General features: G+C 41.8%; 1 protein-coding gene across 5 annotated transcripts in view; it reads left to right on the top strand.

Annotated features, from left to right (window-relative positions):
• The window catches only part of myh14 (myosin, heavy chain 14, non-muscle), a 30,332-nt gene extending 4,057 nt beyond the window's left edge, over positions 1–26,275 (top strand). Inside the window, exons 3-46 of one of the 5 annotated variants that reach the window (XM_051405686.1) lie at positions 1,529–1,735; positions 2,933–3,089; positions 4,397–4,424; positions 5,317–5,431; positions 6,033–6,080; positions 6,386–6,397; positions 7,585–7,677; positions 7,791–7,854; positions 8,066–8,164; positions 8,331–8,474; positions 8,577–8,791; positions 8,872–9,024; positions 9,209–9,382; positions 9,724–9,897; positions 9,998–10,112; positions 10,447–10,515; positions 11,402–11,607; positions 11,721–11,842; positions 12,210–12,279; positions 12,378–12,538; positions 13,331–13,439; positions 13,742–13,873; positions 13,994–14,200; positions 14,386–14,523; positions 14,762–14,885; positions 15,470–15,641; positions 15,754–15,966; positions 16,083–16,227; positions 16,319–16,525; positions 16,850–16,954; positions 17,201–17,353; positions 17,568–17,816; positions 17,918–18,031; positions 18,121–18,219; positions 18,306–18,518; positions 18,605–18,766; positions 18,854–18,982; positions 19,090–19,178; positions 19,265–19,388; positions 19,511–19,719; positions 20,298–20,406; positions 20,948–21,120; positions 21,327–21,350; positions 22,486–26,275. In XM_051405686.1, the coding sequence (XP_051261646.1) occupies positions 1,529–1,735; positions 2,933–3,089; positions 4,397–4,424; positions 5,317–5,431; positions 6,033–6,080; positions 6,386–6,397; positions 7,585–7,677; positions 7,791–7,854; positions 8,066–8,164; positions 8,331–8,474; positions 8,577–8,791; positions 8,872–9,024; positions 9,209–9,382; positions 9,724–9,897; positions 9,998–10,112; positions 10,447–10,515; positions 11,402–11,607; positions 11,721–11,842; positions 12,210–12,279; positions 12,378–12,538; positions 13,331–13,439; positions 13,742–13,873; positions 13,994–14,200; positions 14,386–14,523; positions 14,762–14,885; positions 15,470–15,641; positions 15,754–15,966; positions 16,083–16,227; positions 16,319–16,525; positions 16,850–16,954; positions 17,201–17,353; positions 17,568–17,816; positions 17,918–18,031; positions 18,121–18,219; positions 18,306–18,518; positions 18,605–18,766; positions 18,854–18,982; positions 19,090–19,178; positions 19,265–19,388; positions 19,511–19,719; positions 20,298–20,406; positions 20,948–21,120; positions 21,327–21,350; positions 22,486–22,675 (6,015 nt within the window). In that variant the 3' untranslated portion in view covers positions 22,676–26,275. The remainder of the gene's footprint in view (positions 1–1,528; positions 1,736–2,932; positions 3,090–4,396; positions 4,425–5,316; positions 5,432–6,032; positions 6,081–6,385; positions 6,398–7,584; positions 7,678–7,790; positions 7,855–8,065; positions 8,165–8,330; positions 8,475–8,576; positions 8,792–8,871; positions 9,025–9,208; positions 9,383–9,723; positions 9,898–9,997; positions 10,113–10,446; positions 10,516–11,401; positions 11,608–11,720; positions 11,843–12,209; positions 12,280–12,377; positions 12,539–13,330; positions 13,440–13,741; positions 13,874–13,993; positions 14,201–14,385; positions 14,524–14,761; positions 14,886–15,469; positions 15,642–15,753; positions 15,967–16,082; positions 16,228–16,318; positions 16,526–16,849; positions 16,955–17,200; positions 17,354–17,567; positions 17,817–17,917; positions 18,032–18,120; positions 18,220–18,305; positions 18,519–18,604; positions 18,767–18,853; positions 18,983–19,089; positions 19,179–19,264; positions 19,389–19,510; positions 19,720–20,297; positions 20,407–20,947; positions 21,121–21,326; positions 21,351–22,485) is intronic. The other 4 variants (XM_051405690.1, XM_051405688.1, XM_051405691.1 and 1 more) reach the window with 4 other exon arrangements.
• Positions 26,276–26,489: the final 214 nt, after the last annotated feature.

The following is a 26,489-nucleotide window of genomic DNA, read 5'->3' as shown; positions in this document are numbered from 1 at the left end:
CAAACTGGATGTGAAGAGCTCAAACAAGTTGAATTTCAGGTCCAAATGCAATTTATGTTTACAACTCGTTTTCACATTCCTGTTCCTCATTCATTCAGTATTAATTCTCTGGTAAATAATTAGCTCCAAGTGTGTGCCCTCGACTGAAGGTGTGTCAAACAGGTGAGGCAAAGCAGCACAGGGGGTGTGCATCTTTGTATGTCCATTTTATCATATCTCATGAGGTTTGTATCCCCATGACAATGCCCTATTTTCCATGCTTTCCTTCGTCCTATTAGATTCTTTAATATGCCTTGTGATGCTTTCTAACACATTTAGGACTAATGACTATCATAAGGCTCATGTCATAATATTAATTTGTTCCACTTTTCCATGGTACTTGCATAATACACATTACAAGTTTTCATTGGTGCATATTGTAGGATGTGACATATGAATTTGATGTCCTCTCTCTGAGTCTCCCTCTCTGCTGGACTGGTTTCATAGTGAGCTCTATGAATAGAACAATACTCTCCTTCAGCCTCCTAATGTTAAAGAGGCCGTTGTAGAGACACTGACTTCATTTTACACTCATGATCTGAGAATGGCACTGTTGGACAAACACACACACACACACACACACATACCAAATATACACATTCATACAGCATAACACAGAGAGACACGCACGCTTTCATCTAGTTTTATATTCTGAGCATGTAGTTCAATCTGTGACTAATATACACCCACACCCAGGCAAACACAGACATGCACATATTTTGTGTGTTGTGCATGTCAAGTAGCAGAGAGAATAAAGTGTAGCAGAGCAGAGTCCTATGACCTGGTCAGAACCAGAGTTCACTACTTCCTGTCCAACAACAACAACAGCATGACAAGAGAGCTCCTCTCTTCCATGTTCACATGTCTCTATCTATTCTTGTCTGCTGTCAAATACAATGACTACTCATACTCTGAAGCTCACTGGCAGAGATTCTGACAAACATTTTCACAGATATATTTTTCAATATTTGCTTCATTTTGACTCCAGGCCACCAGAGTTTTTCTGTGTTACAGCCCAGTAGTTACAAATCTACAGTACAGCTACATTCACTGTCACAATTCTCCAAATCAAACTGTACATTTTGTTTAATTGATGTGGTGCCTTCTAGGTAGCCATTAGCTTTTATTTTTTCTGTTTTGGTCAAAGTTACTTTTGTTAGAAGCAATGATTCTTCAGAAAAGCTCTTCCTTGTTGGTGCATCAAAAGAAGACGCAACATCCAAGATTGAAGACTTCTGAGAGGCTGAGGCTGCCACAGCATCTTTTTAAATGCAAGAAGTTATTAAATTGACATTAGCCTTTTGAGATCGATTTTTATTTATTGATTATTCCAAGATTGAGTTTCTTGGAAATGCATTGCTTACGTGACATCTGTGTTTTAACTGTCTCAAGCAGGTTTGAAGTCGCTGCTATTCCACTGAACAGAAACTCTCTCTTCCTACATCTGCTGTACTGTGATTGTTAAACCTCTCTCCCCCTCCACCCCCAGTCGGCCAGTATTCGGGAAGAGCGCGGTGATGAGGTGGAGGTTGAGCTGACAGACAGCCAGCGGAAGATCACACTGTCCAGGGAGGAGGTGCAACGGATGAACCCCCCGCGCTTTAGTAAAGTGGAGGACATGGCCGACCTCACCTGCCTCAATGAAGCCTCGGTGCTGCACAACCTGAGGGAGAGATACTACTCTGGCTTGATCTATGTGAGTGCACAAAACAATGAATGCACAAGAAGATGGAACGCATTCACGCCAATACACATGTTTACATGCATGCATGAACAAAGAGTTTGTGGGCACATTCAGCCTGTGATGTTGTGTACATGCATGTGTTAGCGGTTAGGTCCTCTGGCATCTCCTGTGTAACTAATACGGGGTGGTAAGAGAGGTGAGGAGTCAGTTTACAAAGATGTTGGGGTGTGTGTGTGTGTGTGTGTGTGTGTGTGTGTGTGTGTGTGTGTGTGTGTGTGTGTGTGTGTGTGTGTGTGTGTGTGTGTGTGTGTGTGTGGTGGCAGTGGGAGGCATATCCAGTTACTCTGGCAGAAAAGATATGAGTAGGATAGGATAGATAGGAGTAGAAGTCATAGTGAGCCAATGATAACTGACATACCCAGGAAGCATATTGTGTGCAATTAAAGTAGAATGATATATAGGCAAATAAATGGAGTTGAGCTGCCTATTAATGGGATGAATGATGGAAGGTGAAACTGAGAGGAAAGACTAAGAGATGGCTAGAGAGACGCTGGGTTGTTTGAATAGCTTCAATAGGCGTATTACTATATGACATACATTCTTGACTTTCACTACCGTTGGAATGCATTATAGGAACTAATGTCTAGGTGTGGATTGACACTGTCTTACATATAATCACTGGCTGCATTTACATGTCCCCAAATGTTCCTTTCTTCATGAACTGTTATATTTAGAGGTGTGGACTTATGTGCAGGAGTCAGTTTGTGTGTATGTACTGTATCTTTTTATATGATTGGTTTTACGTACGTATGTTTTTTTATTATATCCTTTTTTATGTGAACCATCAGTCTGCAAATGGATGACTGATTGTTTGCTTGACTGAAATCAGTTGGATTGATCAGTTGATTGAATTGAGAAGGTGTCCTGTTTACATGCATCACGATCACGTAAATGATGGCACTTTTGGTTTACTGCCGTACTTTCAGCTGAAGCAATAGTTTAATAAGAATTTGCTACTCCTGCAGGAGATGTCAAGCCACCCACAATTATTGACAGTCTCCTTGAAGCACAAACCGCTGAACTTGTGACAAAAATAGAAAGTTATCAAACAGAACTCAAAACAAAATGGATGTAATTTTAATCTAGCTGTTCTCAACTGACTGCTCTATGAGGTCTATGTAAATCTCTCTGTTCTCTGTGATTTTCCAGACATACTCAGGGCTGTTCTGTGTGGTGGTGAATCCTTACAAGAACCTGCCCATCTACACAGAGTCCATTGTGGAGATGTACCGGGGCAAAAAACGCCACGAGATGCCCCCTCACATCTACGCCATATCAGAGGCTGCCTATCGCAGCATGCTACAAGGTACTCTGCACTATCTGTGACCTCTGACTCCTGACTAACTCTGACATACATACGTCCCCATACATCTGCTATCAACTCAGCCAGCCTGGAACATGGTACTGAATCTTGTCTGTGATCTTTGCTCACTAAGCGACTCTGTGAATGCTATTTGAAGGTGTGGTATATTCTTGACCCGTTGCTGTTATCAAAAGCCTTAAAAGTGAAAACAAATAGGCAAGATGGTAGTTTTTTTTTCGCAACAGAGATTTACAGGTGTGGCACTCCTTAGATCCAGTGCTGTTATATTTGTTGTGGTAATGATAGTAACCGCATATTATACCCGTAACAACAATGCATGACAGACATTTCTTAAGCCCTTCCCTTCATGTTGAGCTCATGAGATGAGACAGAGAGAATTCCCAGCAACCTTTTAAAAACAGTTAACGGCCGATTGAGCAATGTCTCTGCCTCAGGGTGTCCCAGAGATAACAGGACAGGACAGATGAGGCTCTGTCTGACTCTGAATTTGCCACCACCCCCCCACCCCCCTTAAGGCAGGTTGTAGGTGTGTTACCACAGTGATTGAACCTGTAGGACCAGTATGAATTCTTCTAGTCTGAATGTGTGGGAATCTTAAAAGCTAAGTTATGTTGCAAACAATGTCCACCCATTGACTACCACTGTCGTGTGGTTTGGCAACCTGGAGAGACCAGTTCGGCCGGTGACCTGCTTCTCTCTCCGGTGCTAATTAGTGAAGGAGTGAGTGACATATCAAGAGTCAGAGCGCAGTCAGAGGGCTAGTGTGAGTTCATCTGTACACATCTAATATGTATTATCAAAACTTGAGGTGTGAGTCCTTGCGGAGGCTTCCAGATCCCTTCATGCCTGGTTAGTTGGGGCGGAGGCTTGGTGTAACATGAGCCAACTAATGGCATAGATAACCTCCTGACTCCCATACAGGACCTTACAGAGTATTATTTCAAGGAATCATATGTCAACATACGTAGACCTTCAAACACAGTTGTCATCCTGGTAGCTGTTTGATGTTGACTTTATTGTCTTGTCAGCTAAATGTTTAACACTGTGACAACAGTGTAGAAAACAACCGCTTTAACATCCTGGAAATAAAGATTGGCAAAGTATCTTACTATCACTTGTCACTATCACTAATATCATCTATCTATCTGCTTGTTTGTTTCTTGTTTTGTAATCAAGAATGCTTTGATCTAATTCACTGATGTTGTTGACTTGTTGTGTCATACATTGTGTGAGTGATGTACATCAGGTCATGTCACTAATTTGTCCTCACATTGTTTTTCCTTCTGCAGACAGAGAAGATCAGTCAATCCTCTGCACGTGAGTATGCTACTGTATGACGCCAGTGTGTCTGTGAATGCGTTTTAATCTTCTGTTTGAAAATTGTCACTGAGAATGTCTGCCTCTGTTTGAGTGTCTGTGCATGTATGTACCTGATAGGCTTTCATCATCTACTCTCATTCATTTATATTCAGCTAATAATACACCTAGAGTTCTGCTTTTTGGCACTTTTTGGCCTTCTTAACTGTATTTCATTGATTTCCATGATTAATTGTCTTGCATGTGTATCATTTGTTGCTGATATTCATAGTTCATGTAGGATATGGATTTTCTTTTTATGAACATACACACATGCAGATCCACATATCGATATTCACACTGATGTTAATTTAAATAATAAAATCACATCTTAGTAAAGAATCAGGCATGTAACGTGAATGCATCTTCCTGTCTGTACCCATGTTTTTTGTCGACCTACCTGCTTGCCTGAGGGCCATCTCCCTGTCATCATGTCTTCCTGCCAGACTCTTCCTGTCATTGTCAAGGATTCCACTTTGGGTTCATCTTGAATCAGTGTATTTGGGACAAGATGTCTGCTTCTTTTAGATCTTTTACAGCTGCTATTTTTACTCCATTCTCCTTCGCTCTTCTCCAAAAGCAACAATACTGACGCAGCCTGTATCCTCCACACCTGCTTTCTGTTTAGACCTGTGGCTTTGAATGCACTGCATGGGCTCTATATTTACTGGTGTGATGAATGTGCGTTTGGCCACTTGTTCCTGTGTGTTCTCTCTCTTTAAAATGCTTATATATACCATTCATAATTGAGCCCATATGTGTTTAAGATGGACTAGGTTTTTGTAAAGAGAATGGTATTTATTGTGTATATGTGTGCTCCTTACTCAATTGTGTGTGTTTGTGTGTATTCCAGTGGTGAGTCTGGAGCTGGGAAAACAGAGAACACCAAGAAAGTAATCCAATATTTGGCTCACGTTGCGTCCTCCCATAAGGGTGGCACTCTGGGTAGGAACAAGGAAGCTGTACAGGTAAATCGCAGAAACATTAACATTGAAAGGGTAGGGTTATAACAGGAGAGATGGAGAAGGTGAAAAAGTGATGCAGAAACATAAAAGATAAGGAAAAGAAATATGAAGTAAGGGCTAAACAGAGCTGTGTTCACGTTACAGTAATGTACAGCAGGAAGGGAATTTATTCACTTCATGAAAAAGAACAAATGATCTTAATCACCACTTCATGTAACACTGCTTCAAAAATGCTTCATTATATTCCTCTTGGGTAGTGCGGCTCATCTTTTTTCTCATGTTTCCCTGACACTTTAAGTCACTTTACAGTCTTTTCTACCAATATCCATGGGATCTGGGCGCTGGGTTTCTTCCCTAACTCAATCATTTACTGAACCTCAATCATATCACTATCCTCTTTGTTTATTTGCTGATTTTAATGATAATAAAATGGGTTTCAGGTACAAGTAATTTAATCTTACCTCACCTTGGAGTGGCTTTTCTCTTTAAATCAGTCCTCTTTTTTCTACATATTCTCAGTATTTTTGCTTACCTTCCTTCCTGCACTTGTTTCCCCTCATTCTCTTGTTTCTGCATTGTCCCACTCTCTTTCCTGCATGTTCAGATGGATGGCTCAAGGTCCTTAACAAGAGGCAGTACTTTGGGGAACAGGGTGAGTTAACTCTATCCTGCTCTCCTGTCCTGTTCTATTTCCTGCTTAATGAACTCCACAATGATACTGACTAACTAACAGAGTAACCTTAAACCTTTAACTCTCAGTACTGATGTGGTTCCTCATAACAGTCAAGCCTTGTACAGTATATTTGATTTTGCTTGTTTGTATTCCTTTGTTTGTTGTTGTTGTTATTATTGTCTTATTTGTCTTTTTTTGTTTGTTTGTTTATCCCATCCATATGTTCACCCATCCACCCATTCTCCTCCCCCCTAAAACGTCATTTTTTTCCTACAATTCGTCAGAGTATGCAATATGTGAGTATAAAAGTATTCAGACAACTTGGGGTTTATTCATTGGGTGTCAATTTTTGTATAATTGAAACTTTCCATGTAGAATATTTACAAGAGCTAACATGATTCTCTTGATAAATAACAAGAATCATGTCTTCTGTGCATAGAACTTTTCTTTTTGACTTTTATCTGAATCAATCCGGTCCTTTCTGGGTCTCTAGTTTTGCCACATTTTATTTTGTTCTTCTTAGTGGGCCGAGGGTATGATTCCCAAATCTCAGTGACTTGTAAATTCCACGTTTTTTACTTACCTGTAGAACTGTGAGGGATTTCTGTCGTAGTAGTGGTTGTAATCACATGAACAATGCAGTATATGTGCCCGTTGAATGAGTGCAGATTTGCCTGTGGGGGTGGGTGTGGCTGTGTCGTTGCAGCTGTCCACGTGTGTGTGAACAAGTGTTTACCCTTGAATATGTGGTTTTGCTAATGTGTGCAATGTCCACATTATTTGCTGGGTGTTTTGTCACTATAAAATGTTGACCTTTTGCTCTGTGTGTGTTTGTGTATCTGCCTTTGGTGTTGGCTGGCTGGCATTCCTTGACAGTTCCTACAGTATAACCGTCTCCCGTAGCAACAGTAATTCCCCATCACCGGCTGCTGATGCTGCATCAAAAGCTGCTGCACCAGCAATGTGATAACTGCAGTAATGCATTTCAGATAGCTAGAATCAGCCAACATGTAGCTTGTGTATGATGTTAGCATCTAAAGCTGCAGCTTCCCCTGTGCCCTTGTTGTTCTACAACAGTGGTTCTCAACTGACTCTTGTTAGTTGGTTTCTAGAAATTGCCTTTTAATAATGTAGGAGATTCAATTTTAATACCTTTTAAATATGAAACATGATTGATGCCCTTATTATTGATTGTTTAACTAATGAGGGCCCATTACTCTTACTGACGTTGAGAATCATTTGTTCCTGGGTCTGGGAATGGTGTGTGTTGTGGGTGCTATTTTGGGCCCTAAAATGCACCATTTTATGTCATTGCTCTTCATGGATGAGTCATGCCTTTTTTGTTTTACATAACAGATCAGTAGTTACTCCAAAGAGACTAGGATTAAATGGTGCATTTTAGTAGACAGGGCCTATGGAAGTCTTTTGTTGAGGCTGTTATCTCTAGTGATGAATCTGATCTGACGTCCCCTGTGTGTCTCAGGGCGAGCTGGAGAGACAGCTGCTGCAGGCCAACCCCATACTGGAGGCCTTTGGCAACGCAAAGACTGTCAAGAACGACAACTCCTCTAGATTTGTAAGAGCAAACTCGATACATTATTCTAACAGATTAAGTCTATTTCATTACGTATTCAATTTATCGTCTGTATCATCATTTGAAAATGTACAACAACTTTTCTTCTTCTTCAGGGTAAATTCATCCGCATCAATTTTGACGTGGCGGGGTACATTGTTGGTGCCAACATTGAGACCTGTATCCTTTTACATCTCTTCAAAGTTTTTAATAAAATCAATAGTTTTGCTTCCTAAAAAAGCTAATTTACAGCATAGTTGGACAAAAAGATTTACTTACATGTTAATACATTACACATTCGGATTTCTGAAGGACAAATAACAAGTAGACCAGAACTAAAGTGTCATATAACTACTTTTGGCTGTACATGTCCATGACCATATAAATCCAGACCTCCTTGAAAAGTCCCGGGCCACCCGTCAGGCCAAAGATGAGAGGACGTTCCACATCTTTTATCAGTTGTTGTGTGGCACTTCAGAGGAGACTAGAGGTGAGCCAAATGTCAACCAGACAAATGTGATAATGAAATACTGCCATACTGCATAACATACTGTAGGTATTTTTGGTGAAATGCAGTAATAAAATATATCTATATCCGGTAGTAATTTGAAATTTCTACTTAAATCTAATCACCTTTTCACCTTTTTTATCCTCAGCGGACTTGCTCTTAGGAACTGCTGATGAGTACCGTTTTCTGAGTGGAGGCTCCATCCCTGTTCCTGGTCAGAGTGATTCAGAAAACTTCACCCAGACCATGGACTCTATGGCTATAATGGGCTTCACCCCAGAGGAGTCGATATGTAAGAGAGCGGATGATAGAGAAGAGAGAAAATAGTTGTCTTTCTGCATATTTAATCCTTGCTATAAATCACCTTCCCTCTCCCTGTCTTACTTCTCCTCAGCCATGCTTAAGGTGATCTCTGCTGTGCTCCAGTTTGGGAACATTTCCTTCATGAAGGAGAAGAATCAGGACCAGGCCTCAATGCCTGATAACACAGCTGCTCAGAAACTGTGCCATCTGCTGGGGATCAACGTGCTGGAGTTCACTCGGGCCATCCTCACTCCCAGGATCAAAGTGGGTCGAGAGTATGTGCAGAAGGCCCAGACGAAAGAACAGGTAAGATTTAAAGTGCATAGACATCTGTACTCATACAGATAAACATTTGTGTATCTAACAGTGCATCCTTCTTCTTCTAGGCTGACTTTGCTGTAGAGGCCTTGGCGAAGGCCACATATGAGCGTCTGTTCAGATGGCTGGTCCACAGGATCAACAGAGCTCTGGACCGCAGACAGAGACAGGGAGCTTCCTTCATAGGCATTCTTGATATTGCTGGATTTGAGATCTTCCAGGTTTGATGATTGTTTGTTTGTCTGCAGTAGGTAATTTGTTCAAATTTAACAGCTGATGGTGGGCTTGTTGACTTACCCCAACATTTGTTCTGAAATAAGTCAGTTTTTAAGCGTGCATGAATGTTTTCCTTTATTTCTTGAATGATTTCATCTTTGTTTTCTTTTCTGAATCCCTTCTCTGCAGCTGAACTCCTTTGAGCAGCTGTGTATCAACTACACCAACGAGAAGCTGCAGCAGCTCTTCAACCACACCATGTTCATCTTGGAGCAGGAGGAGTACCAGCGGGAAGGCATCGAGTGGAACTTTATTGACTTCGGCCTGGACTTACAGCCCTGCATTGACCTCATCGAGAAACCAGTATGTACACGCAAATGCACAGTGTTTTGTTTTTTTTAAGGAACACACATTAATACTTGTTAAGTGATGAGAGTATAGATGCCAACAGTCTATATTTAGTGTGCATTGTTTGGTGATTATAGGAACATAGCACCATACCGTTCAGGTTGTGACTTTGACCTGTGGCTCATAGAACCTGTTCAGTTCACCACACTCAACCACACCCATGGATGAAGGAAGAAAAGAGAATAAAAGTATAGAAATAGAATCATGTACACTGGGCTTTGATTCCTTATTCCTCTTGAATGATAAAGTCCACATTTGACTCACAATAAATGTTGTTTTTCCCCTGTTTCTGTCAGACCCACCCGCCTGGTGTTCTGGCCCTGCTGGATGAAGAGTGCTGGTTCCCCCGGGCAACAGACCGCTCATTTGTGGAGAAGGTATCTGCTGAGCAAGGCACCCATCCAAAATTCTTCCGATCAAAGCAGCCACGCGGGGAAGCTGACTTCTCCATCATTCACTACGCTGGCAAGGTATCCCATTGTTTTTTAACATGTTCCACGTCTGCTTCCCATCTTTCGCATACAAAGAAATCCAGTCAAAACTGTCCTTGCCCTCTGTAATGTCCCGCAGGTGGACTATAAGGCAGATGATTGGCTGGTGAAGAACATGGACCCTCTTAACGACAACGTGGCGTCTCTTGTCCACCAGTCGTCTGATCATTTTGTCTCAGAGCTTTGGAAGGAAGGTGAGATTCACTCTCTGTCATTCACTAACACGTACACTAATCCTTTAACTCATGGACGTCGGTGTAAAAATGAAGGTAATGCACTTTTAACTGAAAAAATCTAATATTTGCAAAATGTACTAACTGTATTTCTCTCTCTTTTCTCTCTCTACCATGCAACAATTCTATCTATCTACTATCTACTATCTCTCACTTTTTGTTCCTCTTGTTCTCTCCTGTGTTTGCTTGCTTTTGTCACCTTTTCCTTCTGTTTTTTTTCTCTTCCATCTCCACCAACTTGGTGCTCACTTGGGCTCCTGTCTTTCTCCCCGCGCCTTCCTTCTTCCTGCATCAGATATTCAAACTCTTCCTCGTGTGTACTTCTTTGACTCCTATGCCACACTACAGGCTAATGGCTCCGACAGTAGGTTTCTCTCCTCCTCTGTGTGTCACACTCACATTCCTCACTCCCACCTCCGCTGACATCACTCCTTTGTTTTCTGTCTGCCCAGTTTTTGATTGCTGTGTGCCTTTTTGTGTCATTTTTGGATTCCTTTTTAGTTAATCATGCTCTAGTGTCATAAACTGTTACATATTGTTAATTCTTTCATCATTTTGTCACTTGACTCAGCCGTCCTCTCTTTGCTCTTTCACCAAGTTTGTGCTTTTAGTGACAGTGTTGTGCTTGTGTGATGTGGACTTTTCCATTCATAAAGAACTAATTCTTTTTTGTAGAGCTCTGACAGTGTCAAGGTAGCAGCATGCTCTCAATTAATCGCAAAAACCACATTCAGGATCACATTAGAGATGTGCTTCACAGTATTGCCACAAACAACTGGATCGGTTTCATGAAAACCAACCATGTGCAAGCAGAAATGTGACCCTGAAAAAGCTCTAGAGATGCAGCATATTGGGATAAAGTTCTAACATTTAAATAGCAATCTCAGTATTGTTCTATTATTAATAAAGATATTTTTGGCTGATAGAGGAAATTGGCTAATAAATCAAAATCAAATCAGGAACTGTGTATGTGTCTCTTGCTGGCCGATATGGCCGGGGAAATTAATCATATGATTGCATCTCTAATGAGCTACAAATCCATTGTCCACCATCTGATATCATCTGTCCAGAGACGTGATAGCAGATGTGAAAGTAGATGTGAAATCGTAATGCCATAGCATTAGTGTGGCATTCATACACATATAGCCATGCCAAATCAAGTCTGAGAAAACACTCTCTTAAACTCCACTCACTCCATTAAACTCATACTTGCTACTGAAAGTTAGACCCCGCTCTGTGTTTTTATCCAGTGGACAGGATCGTGGGTCTGGACCAGGTGTCGTCGGGGGAGAACAGTGGGCCGGTCACGTTCGGAGCGGCAGGACTGAAGACGAAGAAGGGAATGTTCAGGACCGTCGGTCAACTTTACAAGGAATCTCTCACCAAGCTGATGGCCACACTGAGGAACACCAACCCTAATTTCCTTCGCTGCATCATCCCTAACCACGAGAAGAGAGTAAGACAGTGGGACTAGATGAGCGGGGAGAGGGATATAAGCATGTGGACACTTTACTACAATTAAATTCCTTCTATTATATTTACTCTTCTCTCACTTCTTGTCTCCCTCAGGCCGGTAAGCTGTCCCCCCACCTGGTTTTAGACCAACTGAGGTGTAATGGAGTTCTGGAGGGGATCCGTATCTGCAGACAAGGCTTCCCTAACCGCATCCCATTCCAGGAGTTCAGACAGAGGTGTGTCTGTGTGTCTGTGTGTGTGTGTGTGTGTGTGTGTGTGTGTGTGTGTGTGTGTGTGTGTGTGTGTGTGTGTGTGTGTGTGTGTGTGTGTGTGTTGCATCACAGCAGAGACTGGACAACAGACTCCAACCAACCACCTTTCATAACCATCTGTCCATCTCTCTCTCTCTCTCTCTCTCTCTCTCTCTCTCTCTCTCTCTCTCTCTCTCTCTCTCTCACTCACTCACACACACACACACACACACACACACACACACACACACACACACACTAAATGCTTCATCAAGCACTCTCTCTGGCACCTGCTAATGACCCTTTCTGTGTCTCAAACACACACACTTACAAAATCCCATTTGTCTTCCAGATATGAGATCCTGACTCCTAATGCTATCCCTCGCACCTTCATGGATGGCAAACAGGCATCAGAACTCATGGTGAGTCATTTTTCTATAGCAATAAAAATACAACATACTGTGTAACAAATGGTGGAAATCTTCATCCGCTGTTAACTGGACACCGTTTCCTCGTTCAGATCCGAGCTTTGGAACTGGATCACAACCTGTTCAGGGTGGGTCAGAGTAAAGTCTTCTTTAGAGCTGGAGTCCTGGCTCACCTGGAAGAAGAAAGAGACCTAAAGATCACAGACACCATCATACGCTTCCAGAGCGCCTCCAGAGGCTACCTCGCACGCAAGTAAGAGCTTTACCTAAGAGTATCAGTGGACAAGATACAAGGTTATTAGTTTGAGAGCTACTGTAGGTTATTTTACATCTTATGCTGATATTGAAATATGATCTAATATTTGATATACGTGAATTAACCAGTTAACAATCACTTGTTTACTAAATTAAACTAAACTGACCGAACAAGACACTGGTGGGGTTTCTCTGTAAGGAGTGCTCACTTGCTGCTGTTTAGAATGCAGTTTTGTATTTCGCTCTTAAAGGAGCATCAATATTTAATCTTTTGTCAGCCCCTATCAGTGTCTCAGGAATTGCAACCATATTGACAGGTATTTGGCGCAGCTTATAGAAGCCTGTAAAGACATAAATAATGAAGTTATATTTTTACAATAGAGACTAATTAGATTAGTAATTTAAAAATGTAATATTCATTGTTTGATTAATCTGTAATAATAAGGCTCAGGCAAGTTTGTACAGCACATTTCATACACAAAGGCATTTTTACGTAATAAAAGAAAGAAAGAAAATCAACATAAAAACAAATGCAAAGTAATTTGCTTTTTAGCTTGACAACAAACTATCTTGTGATAGCAGTCATTCCCCTTACTGAACAGTGTTAATGTTAGTAGGAAAGTGAAGTACAGCACAGGTCAGAAAGGCAGTGAAGCCTTTAATAATCATTAAGTTGTTGGCTTGAAGATGTAATTTTCTCTAAAAATGTTTACTTAACACTAAGAGTTTTGAGCTGTCATTTTTTTTAGGTAAAGCTAATACCTGATTTATTCATTTTTATTACGTTCAGAGCCTTTATGAAGAAGCAGCAGCAGCTGAGCGCTCTTAGGGTGATGCAGAGGAACTGTGCTGCTTACCTCAAACTCAGGAACTGGCAGTGGTGGCGGCTGTTCACCAAGGTACTGCACACAACATAGACATGAAATATACACTAATAAAAGGGTGGAGAGAAATGGCGAAAAACTTTCAGTTTATTTTACTTTGTTTTACTTTGATTCGGTTTCTTTCAGTTGTGACAGTAAAAATAAGAAATAAGGAACTGGTTTGGGTGTTAGAACTTGGCAATAGAAACAACATGACTTTAAATCCTGGAAAAGGAGAAGAAAAATACAATCAACCCGATTCAAGAAATAAAATCATAGGGGACGCAGGCATGCCTTGAGCATGGCGTTCACATTGACCCTTGTTCTGTGCCAACCAGGTGAAGCCCCTGCTGCAGGTGACCCGGCAAGACGAGGAGATCCAAGTTAGGGAAACCCAGCTTCTGAAGGCCAAGGAGAATCTCACAAGAGCGGAGCAGGACTACATGGAGCTGGACAGGAAACACGCTCAGGTTAATAAACCTCTACGTTGTTTTGCTGCCTGTCCACCCCTGTGCTATGAATCAATGCCTTGCTCATCACTCCTCTTCCTCCTCCTCCTCCTCCTCCTCCTGTCTTTGTCACGTTTCTAGTTGTTGGAGGAGAAGTCAGTCCTGGCTGACCAGCTGCAGGCAGAGGCGGAGCTGTTTGCGGAGGCAGAGGAGATGAGGGCCAGGTTGGCCAGCCGGAAACAGGAGCTGGAGGAAGTGCTGGGCGAGCTGGAGAGTCGACTGGAGGAAGAGGAGGACAGAAGTGTGCAGCTGACCAATGAGAAGAAGAGGATGCAGCAGAATATACAGGTATATACAAATGACCTCTCCGGAAATATGTAAACAGAAACTAATACTGACTGACTCATCAGTTTTTTTCTGCCAGATTGGCTTTCTCATAAAAACAAAATAAATCTTTAATGTTACATGAAAACTTAAGTTTACTTAAAGCTGGCTCTCCTTTCCCTGAATTTTCAATCTTCTCACCTTGTCAGGACCTGGAGGAGCAGTTAGAGGAGGAGGAAAGTGCCCGACAGCGCCTCCTGCTGGAGAAGGTTACCTTGGAGACCAAAGTAAAGAGCCTGGAAACCGACTTGCTGAACGCAGTGGAGCAGAGAGACCGATTCAGCAAGGTGGGCATTACATTAAAACTTCTTCTTCTAACACATCTTATGTGTGAATGTTAAAATAATAAAACATTCTTTCACTATTCTCTAACAACCCACATATATACAGTAAGTATTTAGTATCTGCTTTGTCCTGTTCTGACACTTTTATGTCAAATGGAAAACTTGTTTTTTGTGCATTCTTGTATACACATTTATACATGTTTCATGATCCAATGCTATATTTTTATTTTTCTCTGAGCAGGAGAAGAAACAGTTGGAGGAGCGTCTGAGTGAGGTGACCGATCAGCTCACTGAGGAAGAGGAGAAAACCAAAAGTCTGAACAAACTCAAGAACAAACAGGAAGCTGTCATCGCTGACTTAGAGGGTAACTGTCATTTTATAGGCAACCTGCAGTGATCCATCCTTTTGATTTGGATGGGATGGTTTTAAAATTGCTGGGTCAATTTTAATTTGTATTGAGATTGAGAAGAAAACTTTTAGTATTTCAAGTTGTACTGAAAGACATTTTTTGTTTTTGCTTTAATTCTTTTCTGCGTGTCAAGTAATAAACACATAAAAAACCTTCCCGAGGTGTCTCAATGTCAGGAAATAGTGAAAAATGCCTGTAATCATTCCCTGAGGCCCAAGCTAATATATTCTAATGTCTAGTTTTGTCCAACCAGATGTACAAAATACAAAAATACAAAAATGTTGAGTTTACTATCATAGAAAACTGGAGAATGCACCAAATATTCACATTTGAGGAGGTAGAACAAGGGATTTTTTTACCTTAAAAAAAAAAACTTAAATGATTAATCAATTATCAAACTTGCTGTCAATAATTTTTTTTCCGCTGTTAATTAATAATCAGTAGTACTTCTGGCATCCCTGTTATCCAACTTTGTCTCAATATTTTTCTCTGGTGAAATACTGCTGTCTGTAATCTTTCACTTCTACAATTGTGTGCAGAGCGCCTGAAGCGTGAGGAGCAGGGTCGCCTGGAGCAAGAAAAGTGGAGGAGGAGGATGGAGAACGAGTCGGTGGAGGCCCAGGAGCAGCTCTCAGACCTGGGCATGCTGGCCGCTGAGCTGAGGGGCAGTCTGGCTCAGAAGGAGAAAGAAATCACCACCCTGCAGGGCCGGTGAGACATGGGACGACATATAACACACATAGTGACACAAAAAAAGGCTTCTCACAGATTTGTCACACTACACTCCTCCCTTCATTCATCTGTTGTTCTCTGTTGTTGGCAGGTTGGAGGAAGAAGGAGCACGTCGTGCAGAGGCTCAGAGGGGGCTGAGGGAGGCCATGTCCCAGGTGTCTGAGCTGAAGGAGGAAGTAGAGAATGAACGAGGGATGAGGGAAAGGGCGGAGAAACAGAGGAGAGACCTGGGCGAGGAGCTGGAGGCTTTAAGAACTGAGCTGGAGGACACTCTGGACACCACAGCTGCCCAGCAGGAGCTAAGGTAAACAATACAAATTCTCTAAAAGTTAACTTTTTTTGTTTCTGTTGTCGGATCAGGACTGAAAAAGAGAGTACAATAAAAAACCCTTTGACCTCCTTCCTCTTCCATCTACACAGGTCTCGTCGGGAGGCGGAGTTAAATGACCTCCAGCGTTGCGTTGAAGAGGAGACTCGCCGTCATGAGGCCCAGCTATCAGAGCTCAGAGTCAAACACAGTGCTGCCATAGACAACCTCCAGGAACAGCTAGACAACAGCAAGAGAGTAAGAGAAACACACACATTCATAAACATAGGCACACACACATTTAAAGAGCCATCGCTCATCACGCGCCATCTTCCATGTTCTCTTTCAGGCACGTCAGTCCCTGGAGAAGGCCAAGTCAGTGCTGGAGGAAGAGAGGCAGAATTTGACCTCAGAGCTCAAGAGCCTCCAAGCGGGCCGCACAGAGAGCGAGAGAGGCCGCAAGAGGGCCGAGGGTCAGCTGCAGGAGCTCAGTGCCCGACTGGCTCAGGCTGACAGAGAGAGGGAGGAGAGGGAAGAGCGAGTCCACAAGTTGCAGGTGCTAATGGATACAAACCCACGAATCTTAAACCTTAAAGGTCCAGTGGGTAACATTTAGGGAAGCCCTATTGACAGAAATGTAATACAATATTCATATATCGTATAGTCAAGAATTGTTGTGTAATCGTTAACCTTACAATGAGACGTTTTTATCTATAGAGGGAGCATGTTTTCTTCTAAATACTGTTTCTATGTTATCATATGTTTAGTTGCTTTGTATGTTTTGAACCTCCCCAAAAACAGATTTTGGTTCTGCAGTGAAGAAATCCTCTTCCATTCATTCAGATGAATTGACCTTTATTCCCTCTCTGTCTTTTTTCAGTGTGAGATTGAGGCTATCTCCAGCAATTTGTCCTCCTCTGACACCAAATCCCTCCGGCTCTCGAAAGAGGTCAGCAGCCTGGAGAGTCAGCTTAATGATGCAAAGGTAACAACGTGAAACACACACAGACACACGGGTCAGATGTGATTTGGCTTTTGGGCTACAGACACTTTCACACTTGCACTTTCTCCTATAGTTGAGAGAATGACAGATGTTTGTAAAAAAACATCTTTAATGTCTTAAATCCTCCTCTTGAATTGAGGAAAATTGGCTCCTGACTCAAAAACACCCACACATGCACAGACTGTCACCAGGCTTTGGCTGATACTCTTGTCCCCTCTTCTCTCTTAGGAATTGCTGCAAGATGAAACTCGTCAAAAGATGGCTCTGGGTTCGAGGGTGCGAGCGCTGGAGGAGGAGAAGAACGGTCTGATGGAAAGACTCGAGGAGGAGGAGGAGAGAGCCAAAGAGTTGACCCGACAGATTCAGACTCATACCCAGCAGGTAAATCAGAAACCCATGCAGGCTTTGTTCTGATCTGGTGCTGCTGCTTCATCATTTTGAAATACATGTCAGTCAATTCATTTATGTTAAACCAGACCATTCCACAGCAGTAAAAGATCAAAATTACTCATCATATATCACAAAAACACAGTAAAAAAAAATAATAGGTGCATATCACATCTAGGTTTCTCATATAACATTTATTTTTCTGAAGTTGGCAGAGCTCCGTAAGCAGTCAGAGGAGGTGAACACTGCGGTGGAAGCGGGAGAGGAGACACGCAGGAAACTCCAGAGAGAGCTGGACAGCGCCATCCAGAGGGAGCGACAGAAGGAGGAGGAGAAGGAAAGAGTGGAGAGGCAGAGGGAGCGACTGAGGGAGGAGATAGAGGACATGACACTTGCCCTGCAGAGAGAGAGACAGAACTGCACAGCCTTGGAGAAAAGGCAGAAGAAGTTCGACCAGGTCCGAACCATTGTTTTGCTTCGACGCACAGGCTGCAAAAAGTAAAAATTCCGAAAATGTCTTCCCTTGACCTTTAACGTTTGTCCCCTTCGCCCCCTCAGTGTCTGGCAGAGGAGAAGGCTGTGAGTGCTCGGCTGGCAGAGGAAAGGGACAGAGCAGAAGCAGACAGCCGAGAGAAGGAGACAAGATATCTGGCACTTTCCCGAGCCCTGCAGGTAAACCAATGGAGAGCAGACAATACAAAAATGTTGCTTACGTATCTGCGACTGTGGTGATTAATCTTTATCTGTGTTTCTGTGTGTAGGAGGCCCAGGATCAGAGGGAAGAGCTAGAGAGGTCCAACAAGCAGCTCCGTCTGGAAATGGAACAGCTTGTAAACCAGCAGGATGATGTCGGCAAGAACGTAAGAGTCTTCCTCATGGGGCTCCTTTGCTTCTTCTAAGTCTCAGTCCTCAGTGAGTCACTGCCTCTTATCTGCTCTTGCATTAGGTCCACGAGCTGGAGAGGACCCGCAGGAACTTAGAAACAGAAGCTCAGAACCTGCGAGTTCAGACGCAAGAGCTGGAGGAGGAGCTGTCGGAGGCGGAGAACTCGAGGCTGAGGTTGGAGGTCACCCTGCAGGCACTTAAGGCTCAGTTTGAGAGAGAGATCAGCACCAATGAGGAGAAGGGAGAGGAGAAGAGGAGGGCGCTCAGCAAACAGGTAGAGAGAGGAAGGAAATAACAAATCACAGAAGGTGTTTCCTCCTCTCCAAATCATTCAAAATGTTGCCCTCCTTCCTCTGCTAGGTGAGAGAGTTGGAGATCCAGCTCGAAGAGGAGAAGAGTCAGCGGTCACAGTCTGTGTCGTCCAAGAAGCAGCTGGAAGCAGAATTGCAAGAAGCCGAGGCCCAGGTGGAGAACGCCACCCGTGGAAAAGAGGAGGCTGTGAAGCAGCTACGGAGGTTGCAGGTAAGACATACAATTTTGCCACATGTAAACATTTATTCTTTACTTGTCAGTGGCCTGTATTTAAAAAAACATCTGTATCTTTCACAGGGTCAAATGAAGGAAATTCTGCGCGAGCTAGATGAGACCAAGTTGGCCCGAGATGAGGTCATTGCACAGTCGAAAGACAGCGAAAAGAAGATCCAAACACTGGAAGCAGAAGTCCTGCAGTTCACAGAGGTGAGTGTTTTTAACTGAAACCCAGCAGAAATATTTAATGCTTTAATGCTTTTAAAATCTTATTAAAGTTACTTAACCCAATGTCTGCGTAAAATTTGTCTGTGTAGGAGCTTTCTGTGTCGGAGAGGCAGAGGAGACAGGCTCAGCAGGAGAGAGACGAGGTGGCCGATGAGATGGTCAACAGCAGTGCTGGAAAGTAAGTATCACTTTATTACAGATATACAGTGTTAATCACTGTGTTCTTGGTACGAGGACGGTTATAAAAATTGTATGTTTGTCCAGGACGGCACTGTTTGAAGAGAAGAGGAGGTTAGAGGCGCGAGTCAGTCAGCTGGAGGAGGAGCTGGAGGAGGAGCAGAGTAACTCTGAACTGATAGCAGAGAGACAAAGGAAGACTGCACTACAGGTACAGTAGATGTAGCTGCACACACACACACACACACACACACACACACACACACACACACACACATACGACAGACATGTATGCAAGCACAAATCAACATTTTTGCTTTGCTTGTGGTCTAGGTGGAGACTCTGACTGTGCAGCTGCAGGGAGAGAGGACTCTGGCCCAGAAGGCAGAGGCGGCTCGAGAGCAGCTGGAAAGGCAGAACAAGGAGCTGAAGACGAGACTGGGGGAGATGGAGGGGGCAGTAAGGGGCAAACACAGGCTCAGTGTCGCCGCCCTGGAGGCCAAGATAGAGTCGATGGAGGAGCAGCTGGAACAGGAGAGACAGTGAGAAACAGACACACGTGCATTCATACAGATAATACAATATAGGCAATAATTTATACATACAAGTTTACTATATATATTAAAGGTTATTTTCTCAATTTTCTAAGTAAATTTTATTATTTCCATGCAATTTATAAAATCTCAATAAATGTATGTCACATTATATAGGTAATTTAAATAAATTAACACAATAATGGGGAGGGTGAATTAAGGCCACTCTATAACAACTTCCTGTTTGTATTTTTGTATTTATTTATTCATTTATTTTTTGGCCCCACACAAACCACACTGAATATAATTTTAAACAACTATTATAAGAAATTAATTTTACCACTTTTAAGGCTGTCAACTGTAATGAGACAAAAATGTGGAATATGGGATGTAAAATAGAATAAAAAGTTTTTGTGTTTTAAATCGAACAGTGTTATACGTACTGCAGATTTTCAGTTCATTAAACCATCCCCCAGAAACTAGCAGAATGCCTCTAAACACAGTTAGAAGTTAATGTTTTACCTTGATAGATGTCTTGAATTGCTTGGTGCAACAGGTAGCTTATAATGAACATTTGTATCTCTCAGGGAACGAGCCCTTGCCAACAAACTAGTGCGGAAGACAGAGAAGAAACTGAAGGAGGTGATGATGCAGGCAGAAGACGAGAGACGACACGCAGACCAGTACAGAGAACAGGTAAGAAAACGAACGACTTAATCAGCTAAAGTGAGCCACAAGAGGATACACAGAATAGTATAGCCAGAGACAGACCCTTTAATAATCATTTAATGGGGGTTAGGTCAGCTAAGCTCACTGCTCTAATTGTTGCCCCAGGGCACAAAGAGAGTGTTGGAAAATCATCCTAAAATGAGTGATTCATCCGGCTCAATCCAACTTAATCCTAATCCTGCACTGGCATCTGTGTGTTCATTGGGAAGGTAGAACGCATACCACTCCGAAAATTAAATCCCTCAACCACAGCAGAGACACTGACTCTCCTCCCAAAACATCATCGGTGATAATCTGCCACGTTTAATCTGACTCCTGATCCCTATCAGTTCTCCTGCTCCCAGACTAATCTCTCTTTTTATGTATCCGCCCCCAACTCTTCTTTTCTTGTTTGCCTCTTTCCTCCGACCTTGCGTGTTTCACCCCGACCTCTGCAATACCTTCTTTTCTTTTCCTCCTCTTACCCTCCTCTATCCTCTTCCTCCCCCCTCCCCTCCTCCTCCTCCAGCTGGATAAGTCAATGGTCCGCCTGAAGCAGCTGAAGAGGCAGCTGGAGGAGGTGGAGGAGGAGAACTCGCGCTCCAATGCCCAGAGGAGAAAGCTGCAGAGGGAGCTGGAGGAGCTCACAGACAGCGGTCAGAGCATGACGCGAGAGATCACCGCTCTCCGCAGCCAGCTCAGGTAACCACATCTGTCTGTGGGTGTGTGTGTGTGTGTGTGTGAAGGCATTTTCTGTGTTTGAATTATCATCATTTATTGTCGTTTTGTTTGTTTTTAACCCCCATTAACTTGGTATGATTTGTTTTGCTTTGCTCTTTTGTTGCATCCCTTTGTGTCCATCTAACACTGACAAACTGTCCATCTGTCTCCGTCACACCAACACTCAGCGTCCCTGAATGGAGACCAGATAAGTAGGTCACTGTGTCTGTCATATTTTTATTATTTGTGTGAGTGTGGAATGTCACATGTAGAGTTCATATAGTACATGTGTTGGATGTTTCTCATTGTTTACCTACATAATATGTCATTCAGTTGATTTGATTTGATTCTAAACTCTATTATTCCACAGTTGTTCTGCGGCTCTCCCCAGAACAAATAGCTATAGTTGTTTTAATTGATCTGTCAGTAGGCAGAAAATATGTTGGCAACCATTAATTACTAATTGATTAGTCATTTAAGTAATTTATCAAGCAAATGTTTGTTGTTTCCAGCTTTTCAAGAATGAAAATGTACTGCATTTTTATATCTTTGTTAATGAGGAATCTTCTGGTTGGTTGGACAGAGCAAGCAATTTGCAGACACTTTTTAGACTAAATGTATTGATTGATTCATTGAAAAATAATCAACAGATTAATCAAGTAGCCTTAGTTTTAAGTAATTAAAAGGCCGATCCACCATATTGGGCTGAATACAAGACAATGTTACATTATATTTTTTGTGGAAATTATGTGTGAAAAAGTGGGGCTTGTATTATATTCGAGGACAGAATATTTATCTATTCACAACAGCAGATATTCTTTTTGAAGGCACAAAGTACCAGTGTAACACGGGCGCTTACAAAGTTGCATTATGGGTTGTTTGTAGCCTGAATGTTTTAGGGCTACTGAGTGTCTTCATGTCTGTTTTTTAGTGTGTCTTTTAGAGTTACAGCCCTAAAGATGTTAAGGAGGCCGCGTTTTACCTACAAGGTAGAAAGAGTTAAAAGTCAAAAGTGGCACCCGACAACTTTACTGCAGAAACGGACCCACAGTCTCATTATGAGGAGCAAACTGAAACATGATAACAGCATTAGAAAATCATCTAACAGTGAAAATGTTATGATGGAAACATTTCATGTTTCAGTTTGACAAGGACTCTTCTTCTAGGACTGATATTATCTTGGGGACTAACAGGACCAATCTAAAAAGTCTAAAAAGTTCTTTGTATCTTCAAAACATCTCAGATCTTAATCTTACTTAATCATCTTATATTCAGGCCAATTCAGTAGTTTTCCAGAGAAATCTCACGCTGCACAGGACATGCTGTAACTGTCTCATTCTCGTCCAGGCGTGCTCCGTTGCCCCTGGCGATCCGTGGACGCAGAGCGCTGGTGGACGACCTCTCGTTGGAGAACTCTGACTCAGAGGAGCCCCCCGCCTCGCCGACGCCTTCCTCTGGACTCCCAGGGACCCCGACTCCCTCCTCTGAACACAGCATGGACCCTCCACCGCCCTATAGCGTCAACAACACAGAGTGACGCACACATAGACTCAGTTACACACATGATGTACACACACACACACACACACACACACACACACACACACACAAACGCACACACACACACGCACACACATCTGCTCTCACAGCCTCGACTATTCAGGGGTGAAGGAGTGAGAGGCATACAGTACATAACACTGTAGTTTATCAAAGTAAACAAAGTCATTTAGGATGCAAACATCAGGCGGTATAACTCACTGAAAATCTGAAAAAGTGTAAAAATGAGATTTTACAAAGAGTCAGCTAGAATTGATTTTTATTTTGTAACAAACTGTGACATAAAAAAACTACACAACAAAGACTGGAAATTTCTACATTACACGTCTGTAATGCACTTCCTAGAAACTAGACTACAACTCCCAGAGTTCCAAAGGGGAAAGTGAATTATTATCAACTGATTTCATGATGCTGTACAGTAATTAGAGGGCAGGAAACATTTTGGTGGTTATGTCTTTTACATTAGGAGGTATTTAAAAACTAAGCCATGTTTAAACCCTTTGATGAAGATAAATACAATCTGATTTCACAAAGGGCTCCAGGAGGGTGGAAATACTTCTGAAAGACAATCTATGTGTTACATAAAGTAGTTAACAAGAGGCGTCAGACACACACGTGGAACAGACAATTCATCTTCTTTACGAGAGTGTGTTCAGTGCAATTGTGATTTCTGACATTTTCATGTGTCAATAAAAATAAAAAAATAAGTAAAAACAGGAATGAGAAACTTTGACTAATCCAGCAAACAGAAACTAGTGGAGGACAGACAATATGTCAGCAGTGGCGGACATTTTGGGCTAAAAGAGAAATTGCGATTAGTAACCAATATTCAATTTAACTTATATTGGAAATAGGTGATCAGAGACATTACGATAAGTTCTATAACATATTTATCTCATTTTCATATAATTTGTCTAAAATTGTAAAGACGCAAACAACCGACCATAAAAAGCAGCCTACGTTCGGTACAGCTGCATTAAAGTTGTATTAAGTGATAAATCCTTTCTCTGTAGATTAGAAACGGTACGTTGTTAGACAAAGCAGTAGGTATTAGGCATTAGATAGTTACCTTAACTAAAGTTTTAACATATTGCTTCAGAAATTTGAATTTGTATAATTTATATCCAATGTGAACTTAAGTTATTGATCGCTGGTTATTTTCTGTACGACTTGTTGGGGGGAAGCATGTTAGCCTGAATATTTCTGCTCCCAGCTGGCACCGATGATTCAGACTTTTCAGTTTCAGTCAGTCACAGCCTCGAGTCTCAGAGGTGTGAATTTGCATGGAAGACCTTTCTGGTGGTTTGAGTTTGAGTGTCTATCACATCAACAGCTAGAAACAACCCGTGGGGAACTGTATTAATTGATTATTTTATCCAAAGCAGTGACAATGGATCTTTTTTTTCTCATTTTAGACTGATAAACACAACACATTTTATTTAGACAAGCATCTTGTACATTGTAATTTTGATTTTTACTGAGTAACTGTGTAAATTATTGATCAAACAAAGCTTTTTTTGTGTGTGTTTAACCAAATGGTGGGCGTATGGATGAGAAAAAGGGACTTAAAATTGTAGTAAACGTAGAGTAGCAGTAGAATAGAGTAGATGACAGGTGTCGAGGCTGGTTAGGTATTCTACTATCATCCAGTGACTCTACTGGAGTTATTGTTAGTAGAATAATCTCTCTGCTCACAGTTCCTGTGTCAGAGATTGTAGAATAACTGAGCATGTGACTCAAAACATTTTCAGATACTAGTAGTATTAGATAAAAAAATGACAATGGAGGCAAAGAGGAATGGGTTTTTATGAAGCAAATGGCAAGTAGAACAAAAAGTAGTTTTTTTTTTTACCCTAGCTATGAACTCAAAATGACGTGTGTGTGTGTGTATCAACCACACACAAGTAGCTTGATGACCCTGCTGTGAGACAGACAATGATATTTTGTCAAACCTGGTTTTAAACATGTTTTTATTTAGTTGAAACATCTCCATTTTCCTCAGCATGTTTTATTTATTGTAAACTTGACCTTCTTCTGCACCTGTTTGCCTGTCATAGCTTTAAGGCTGTCCAGGAAGTTAACGTGAGGTCTAGATTTTGACGTAGATACAAATAGCAGTGTTTTGGGGAATACTCTGAAACTTCTTATTAGTTTTCTTGCAGAGAGTTAGAGGAGACAATCGGTACCACTTTCATGTCTGTACGAAACTACCGCCAGTAGCTGGTTAACTTAACTTAGCATAAGGACTGGAAACAGTTGGTTCGACACACAACTTCTGTAAGAACAAAACATTTTCACACATTGATTTTTTTATACGGATTAAGATAAAACATGCCAACTGGTGAGTTTTGCTGGTAAATGGGTTGTGTTATCAGTGGAGAGCCAGGCTAGCTGTTTCCCCCCGTTTCCAGTCTTTGTGCTAAGCTAAAGATCTTCTGGCTGTAGCTTCATGTTTATTTCACAGGAAAATAAAAAATGGTATCGATCTTCTCGTTTAACTCGCGACAAGAAAGCGAATAAGTCTATTTATAAAATGTAGAGCCTTTAAATTTGAAAGAATGTCACTTTAACTTGAAATTGGAAGAAAAAGATGGTTGAAATGTTGTTTATGGCTCTGAATGTTTTCTTTTTATTCTGGTAATATACTGTATATATTATATGGCAATGGATTAATGATCATGTTGGTGTTTACCGTTGATTACGCGCAGGACCAGTTCAGTAGTTTCCGGTAATCAGGGTCGTCATTACCGCTCCCTTCTTCTTCCTTCAGTTTTAAATGAACAGGTGTATATTTTAACGAAACAGCAAAGATAACATCTGCACTGACAGAGCAAGAACAATAACCGTGTACAATACTAACCTCCCATCTTTATCCATATTTGCAGACAGTTTTTTTCTGCCAGGTTTCACCATGATACACAGTTAGAGAGAGGTGATGATCAAACCAGCTGGGTCGAGAAAGAGTTTGACTACTGACGACATATATTCAACGCCCTATTAAAGGGTTTTTATTTTTTATTTCCTGTATGTACAATTCTTTTATTTTAGCAATATGCAAAGGATCTTGTTTGACGCTTTGTTTTTTTTTTTTAAAGATATTGTGTAAAACGCTGCACTTTACACATGACCAGTGGAGATAAACGCAGCCGGACATTGTCGGCACATTACGTCTGCTTTGTCGGGTTTGTAACTTATCTCGAAGAGGCCGACATAGCATTAAGCCAAATGAGCTGACATCACTCTGAACTGTTCACTTAAATGTCGTAATCTCAGAATGTCGTATCAACGTCTGAACGTGGCGACTTTGTTCGCGCCTTGATAGACCAAAATCTGAAGACACGTGGATTGAACTGCTGGAACGAGAACAGATGAGTTCTGTTCATCTGTAGCAAAGAGACGAGGCTGGTGCTTCTCTAAGGTGTTATTTTTCTCTCTGTGTTTGTTTATGGCTACTGTGGAACTTGAAACATTTTGGAAAAATGTGTTTTATTGTTTTAGCCTTTTTTTTTTTTTGTTAATGATGCTGTAATTATAAAAACATCTGACTGGGGTTAACTTTAATATATGTCGTTGGTTTTGAGCTTTGTTGTGTCTGTGTTTCTTTGAGATCACGAGCTGGGCCATACACACATACTGATCAGCATACACATATGGCTGTAGCTCAGAGGCAGAGCGGGTCGTTCCTTAATCGGAAGGTTGTTGGTTCGATCCCCATGTCGAAGCATCCTTGAGCAAGATACTGAACCCCAAATTGCTAAAAGCGCTTTGAGTGGTCAGAAGACTAGAAAGGCGCT

The sequence above is a fragment of the Dicentrarchus labrax genome, unplaced genomic scaffold, assembly GCF_905237075.1.
Source record: "Dicentrarchus labrax unplaced genomic scaffold, dlabrax2021, whole genome shotgun sequence".
Classification (NCBI taxonomy): Eukaryota; Metazoa; Chordata; class Actinopteri; family Moronidae; genus Dicentrarchus; species Dicentrarchus labrax.
Note: the sequence above shows the minus strand (reverse complement) of the source record. Positions and strands in the feature narration are given on the sequence as shown.